This window comes from Erythranthe guttata, chromosome 12 (assembly GCF_056151865.1).
Source record: "Erythranthe guttata isolate IM_541 chromosome 12, IM_541, whole genome shotgun sequence".
Lineage (NCBI taxonomy): Eukaryota > Viridiplantae > Streptophyta > Magnoliopsida > Lamiales > Phrymaceae > Erythranthe > Erythranthe guttata.
This window is the reverse complement of record NC_142544.1, coordinates 11,960,947-11,966,946: the sequence shown is the minus strand read 5'-3', so window position 1 is coordinate 11,966,946 and position 6,000 is coordinate 11,960,947. Positions and strand designations below refer to the sequence as shown.

General features: G+C 35.9%; 1 protein-coding gene across 1 annotated transcript; it reads left to right on the top strand.

The window, feature by feature from the left end:
- Window positions 1-1,898: 1,898 nt before the first annotated feature.
- Window positions 1,899-3,480, top strand: LOC105962327 (E3 ubiquitin-protein ligase). Its single transcript, XM_012986624.2, has one exon. It carries the CDS (start codon window positions 2,047-2,049, stop codon window positions 3,349-3,351), a length of 1,305 nt encoding a protein of 434 aa, XP_012842078.2. The 5' UTR covers window positions 1,899-2,046; the 3' UTR covers window positions 3,352-3,480.
- The last annotated feature ends 2,520 nt before the right edge of the window (window positions 3,481-6,000 follow it).

Sequence of the window (6,000 nt, the reverse complement as noted above, 5' to 3'; positions counted from 1 at the left end):
AGTCTTATTCAACTATAGTCATATTCGGCGTAGTACACTTGTCGGGGAAAAAAAATCAATTTTTCGTTAAAAAAAGAAAAAGAAAATATGCCTATAATCTTATTCAACTATAGTCATATTCGGCGTAGTAAACTTGTTGGAAAAAAAATCTGTTTTTTGTTTAAAAGAATTTAAGAAAATATTAAAAAAATATGAAAAAAAAAAAAAAAAAAAAAAAAAACTTCATCTGCACGTGGGTTTTGTATGTGAGGAAAGCAACTTTTTTTTTTATTTGTTGGCTGATTTTATGGAGCATATTAAGGTGATTTTTTATTTTTTTTAATTAGTTGGCTGATTTCAAGGAAATTGAATATTGAGTTGGAAAAAAAATTGCTATTATTTTGGCATTATTTAAGGAAAGGGACGTGTATTACTGGGATGTGGGTAGGAGATTTTCTAATTTCAGAAGGGTAGTATTGGAATTAATATTTATAGGGGTTTATCACAAAGAAAGATTTAAGGGTTGGACATAACCATTTATTACTCATCCAAGGGGTTTATTGCTAAAGACCCCAAAAAAAAAAAAAAAGGAAAGAAAGAAAAGAAAAACTGTTGCATTTATTTGTCAGCTTGTACTGCAGTCGCAGTTCTATCACCTCAACCAACATTTTCAATAAGGCAGCGACTATTTGCAAGACGAAAATTACTTAGTGCAAGACCAAATTAATTTTTTTTATTAAATTCAGTATAAAAAGACTATAATAACCTTAATAAAATACAAACAAAATAAAAATTATTTTATTAATTTCCTTTTGCAAGACCAGTTTAAAAAAGAAAAATTAATAAAAAAAGAAAGAAAAAAGAAATTGAATAGAGAATTGAAAAACGAGGAGGAAGAAGGGAAGAAGAAAACAAGATAATCAATTGCAGCACTCAACCGTCGCCCCATCGCTCCGTCGCCGTCGCCCCGTCGCCGTCGCCGTCGCCGTTGAAGTCCACCACCTCCCCGTCGCCGTTGAAGTCCGTTGTTGCCCCAACCCCGCCACAACAATCTCACGAAAAACAAGGAAATTACTTTTTGAATTAATTTTTTTTGAGAAATAAATGTGATAAACATGATTTTATTGTTAGAATAATGAATTCAAGTCATTTTAGAACATAGTTAATGATTCTAGGGTTCGATTGTAGCACTATTGTTGAAGGAGTTGCGGTTTTACAAAAAACGACCTGTACTTGTCGATTTTTTGGAAATTTTTCGACACACTGGTGTCGATTTTTGAAAAATCGACACACCAGCGTCGAAAATTTCAATATAATTCGACACCAGAATGTCGAAATTTTCAATATAATTCGACACCAGAATGTCGAAAATTTCAATATAATTCGACAGTTAAGGAGTGTCGAATTATGTTGAAATTTTCGACACTACTGTGTCGATATTAAGCGGATATTTCGACCTGTACATGTCGAATTTTTTGTACGTGAAATGAGGTGCGAAAAACGAGAAAAACGATCACAAAGTACAATATTTATTAACTCTTTGTGTTCTTCGACCTTAGAATCCTCCATATTTATGTCTTGTGTATCCATAATATCCTTCTTTTCAAGTTTTAGTAAAGATTTGAGGGTTTTATGTGATAAGGATTTTGGAGAATATGGAAGATTTTTTGTGGAAAAAAATGTGTAAAATGAGGGTGAAGAAGAAGATGTTAGTAAAAAAATTTTGTATTTTTTTTTTGGTCTTGCAATAGCAATTAGGTTAATTTAAATTAATAATATCTAAATTATTATTGGGGTTATATTTGTAATTTCCAGTCTTGATCTTAGTAAATTTATTTATATTTTGGTCTTGCATGAAGTAAGGTCTTGCACTTAGTAATTTTCGTCTTGCAAATATTCGTTGCCTTTCAATAATCCAAAACGCAACCAATTTTGCTTTTCCATCGCTTCTTATCTATCTATCTATCTATACTCATTCAAACATTCATTCAATACTCAAATCTCTCCCTTTCTCTCTCATCTCTCTCTCTCTCTCCCGAAACCTATTCTCTCGATTCTTCACCGTGAATGGCGCCGCCATCTTCAGATTCTTCATCACTCCCTCAGAACCACACCAACGATTCCGATCACCACCTTCATCTCCAACCACTACTGGAATCTGCCCGTCCATTTCTTCGCGGCGAGCTCCAAGATGTCGACCCAAATCTGCCACGCCTCATATCGGTGCTCCAAGCCGCCGGCGCCGGCGAGTGCTGGCACAAGCACGGTAGCTTCCTCGACCATCTGATCGGCGTCTACCGGATACTCAAGATGTGGAAAGCCCCCGACGAGGTCTGCCTGTGCGGCCTCTTCCACTCCGCCTACTCCAATTCATACGTCAACCTCGCCATCTTCCCACCTTCCTCCGCCGGCCGCCAAACCGTCCGCTCCCACGTCGGCCCCGCCGCGGAGCGCCTGATCCACCTCTTCTGCGTCGTCCCCCGCCAGCCCCTCATTCACGACTTTCTCCTCTTTCAGTACACTGATCAGGAGCTCGTGGATCACCTCCGATCGTCGGAGATCAGCCTTGGAAAAATCATCGACGGAGGAGAAACCGAAGCAAACGAAGCGGAGATCTGGAGGGCGAAACTCCAGTCAATTTGCCCGGCGGAAGGGATTAAAGTGAAGCACATAAAAACAGGCGAAGACGTTCTTGTTTCTCGGAGGCTCCTCGCCGTTTTCCTTCTGATGACGGTGGCGGATTTCAGCGACCAGCTTTTCGGGTTTCAGGATGCTCTGTTCGGAAACTCCGACGGCCGCCTCGAGTTCTCCGGCAACAACACAGTAACATCTCTGTGGCCCGGCAACGGCAAGCCGGGGCTGTGGATGAACTCGGTATCGAGAATGGCGGCGATATACACTTTGATAGTGAGAGAAGAAAAGATATACATGAGTAGCACATCCAAATTAAATAGGGAAGACGAAGAGTTGGAGCTGGTGATTCCGCCGGTGTTCGAGGGGTGCACCAGGGTTCTTGATTCGGAGGATCAGATAGCAGCAAGGGATATGTACTGGGAGGCGGTGTGCAATGCGGCGGAAATAGGGGTGGAGAAGGCGGAGGAGCTGCTGTTGATGAGTGTGGAGAAGAACCCATTTGTGGGGGAGGGGTATGTTGTGTTGGGGCAGATTTATTTGGGGGAAGGGAGGTTTGAGGAGGCGGAGATGGCGGCGGAGAGAGGGCTGAGATTGATGCTCCAGTGGGGGAGTCCTTGGGATAAGAGGATGACGTGGCAGGGATGGGTTGCTTGGGCTAGGGTCTTACTCATGAAATCCAAGGATAAATCATGGCCTCACAATTCTTGGGGTATTCTCAATTTGGGCCTCGTTACTTAATAATTCATTACCCAATTTTCAACAATAAATAAATGAATAAGGAATAAATTAAAAAGAACTTTTATTGCTATGTACTTTGATCAATTATTAATAATTATAAAAGTGATTAATGAAGTTTTATTGAAGTTTGATTGATGTGTACGTAAACATCCTCTTTAACACATACAGAAAATAAGCATGCTTCCGAATCTGATTGAGGGATGCATGCATGCATTATCTATATTTGTTATTTCATCAATTACATTTCTGCAAAATAGTTGGGGTTTCCCACGATATGCAATCATCCAATGCTCATATTAATTAGCACTACGATATGTGGTGTTCGTTTGTGGATTTTGAAATGAGGAAAATGAAAATGCAAAGAAGAAGGAAAATCAAGGAATTTCAAAATTCCAATTATGTTCGGTTCCAAAGAAAATTTGTCATGAAAATGATTTAGTTGAAAATCACTTTCTTTAGGGGTCTTAAGGATTATGGTGTACAACTATATCATAGAAAATCTTACTCAATAATTGGAAATCATTTAGAGATTTCTAGGTGAGGGAGTTCAGTGAACTCATCTATATGAACATCCACTCAAGTATGCCGATGTCACAACACCGATGATTGATGAGACGCAGTACACGTATACCAAGTCTTAGTTTCAAAAGGAAAATGCCGATATCCTCATTATTGGCGTAATCCATCGACTAGAAACAAGGTTTAACAATTACATTACTACGCTGAATTATCTCACGATTCTACTAGACCAATCCAAAGTAATAGAGTAACTCGTTAGGAGTATATCTATGCGCTTGCATGGGATAACAAATATAGAATGCCAAAAGTAAATTTCATTAATACAAATTAAATTGTGATTACAAGAATAAGGAAAGACCTCAACCACAAGTTGACTTGTTGGTCACATACTCTAACTAAAACAATGTTTTTGTCGAAACTCATAAACAAGAACATAAAAAGACATTAACTGCTAAAATACTCACATCTCTGGCCTTATCTTCAGAAGAGTCCTTAAGATCATTGTTTCTTGATTCCATATTGCATTATTTGGTAGACTTCTCAAATTTATAAGGTTGTAGATGAAGTAAAGGTTTTAAGGGAAAATAAATTATCTTTCAAACTCAAACTAGGGTTTGTAATATGCGTGGTGTGGTTGGTGTACTGGTTTCAAGTGTATCCAACATGTGTTTTTTTTCCTTTTATTTGTTCAAAAATTTAAAGTTCAAATTGGTCTTTTGATTACATGGTATTTTCAGAAATATAAATTGGTGGATGTGAGTAAAAAAAATCTAGAGCCTTTTATTTTTCAAAATGTTAAAGGGCAAATTGATCTTTTGATTACATGGTATTTTCAAAAAATATAAATTGGTGGAGTGTGGTGAGGAAAAAAAGATTGAAGTCTAAATAACCACCCCTCAATATATCTAGTAGTAAACTGTTTACTTATCAATTAACAAAAATTACTTAATGAACCTTTAAATCATACTCATCTAAGGGTTATTATTACATATCATCAAATTGTTTGATGATAAAGCTTCTTTCTTATAAATGATATATTTATACATATAAATAATTAATATGTATTCCAAATATCTAATTATTTTAATATCATTATGATACTTTTATTGTTGGGGTAATTTTCTATAGACCCTCCATTATTAAATTATATTGGTTAAAATCCAAGTCATAAGTCCAATATTGCTATAACCCCCTACAATTTTTTATGGCTGATTTGCCCTTTAGCGAAAATAGGAAAATTGTATTCTTAAATTTATATATTCCTATTAATCCTCCATAAAAACCGGTTTTAGCATAAATCGTGCTGCAAAACGTCAATTGCAAATCCTCCCCAAATTGTATTTTTCCATCGTTAATCTCTCGAAAAACAAAATTTCTCCCTGCCCCCTTTTCTTCAATGCAATCTCTGTAACCCTAACGTTGTTCTCGAGAACGATGGAATCTCTATAACTTCTGCAAATCGCCAACAAAAGAAAACACATCCTAGAGGATAGTGCAAAATCGAAACGTACAGGTAATTTGATTTGTGATTTTGTAAATGTCTTTAATGGCGATTCATTGACGGAATGCAATGGGTTATTTTTATAACATAAGTGAAAGATGCAAATTAGAGGTTTTAACCCCATGTAATTTTTATTTTTATTTTTTGTTTTGACATTATTTTTTGTTTGGTTTTACTGTTCATTTAAAATATTTTTCCGGTTGTTTTGCGTTTTTGTTACATATTTTCAGATCTCGATTGCGATTTTTTGTTTTGTCGTCTTTTGTGCTTTTCGGCCCTTTGGAGTATTTTGTTAAATTTGTCTTTTTTCCTCCTAAATCTGTTGATTGTTTGTTTGGAGTTTCCTGGTTTGTGTTCAATTATTTTGTGTTTTCATTTTGCTGTTTTGTGATACTTTTGTTTTTTTTTTTGTTCATGTTATTTTCTGGTGTCGATTGCAACATATATTCGATTTCGTTGTTTTTTTTTTTTTTTTTTTTGCAATTTGTTGTTTATAGCGTATTGTATTTTCACTTTAATATTTATTTTGCGTTTTGCACTTTGATGTTTATTTTTTATTTTGCATTTTGCATTTTGCATATACGATATAATCTTTGATATTGTATATTTCATTCGAACTTTTGGTATAT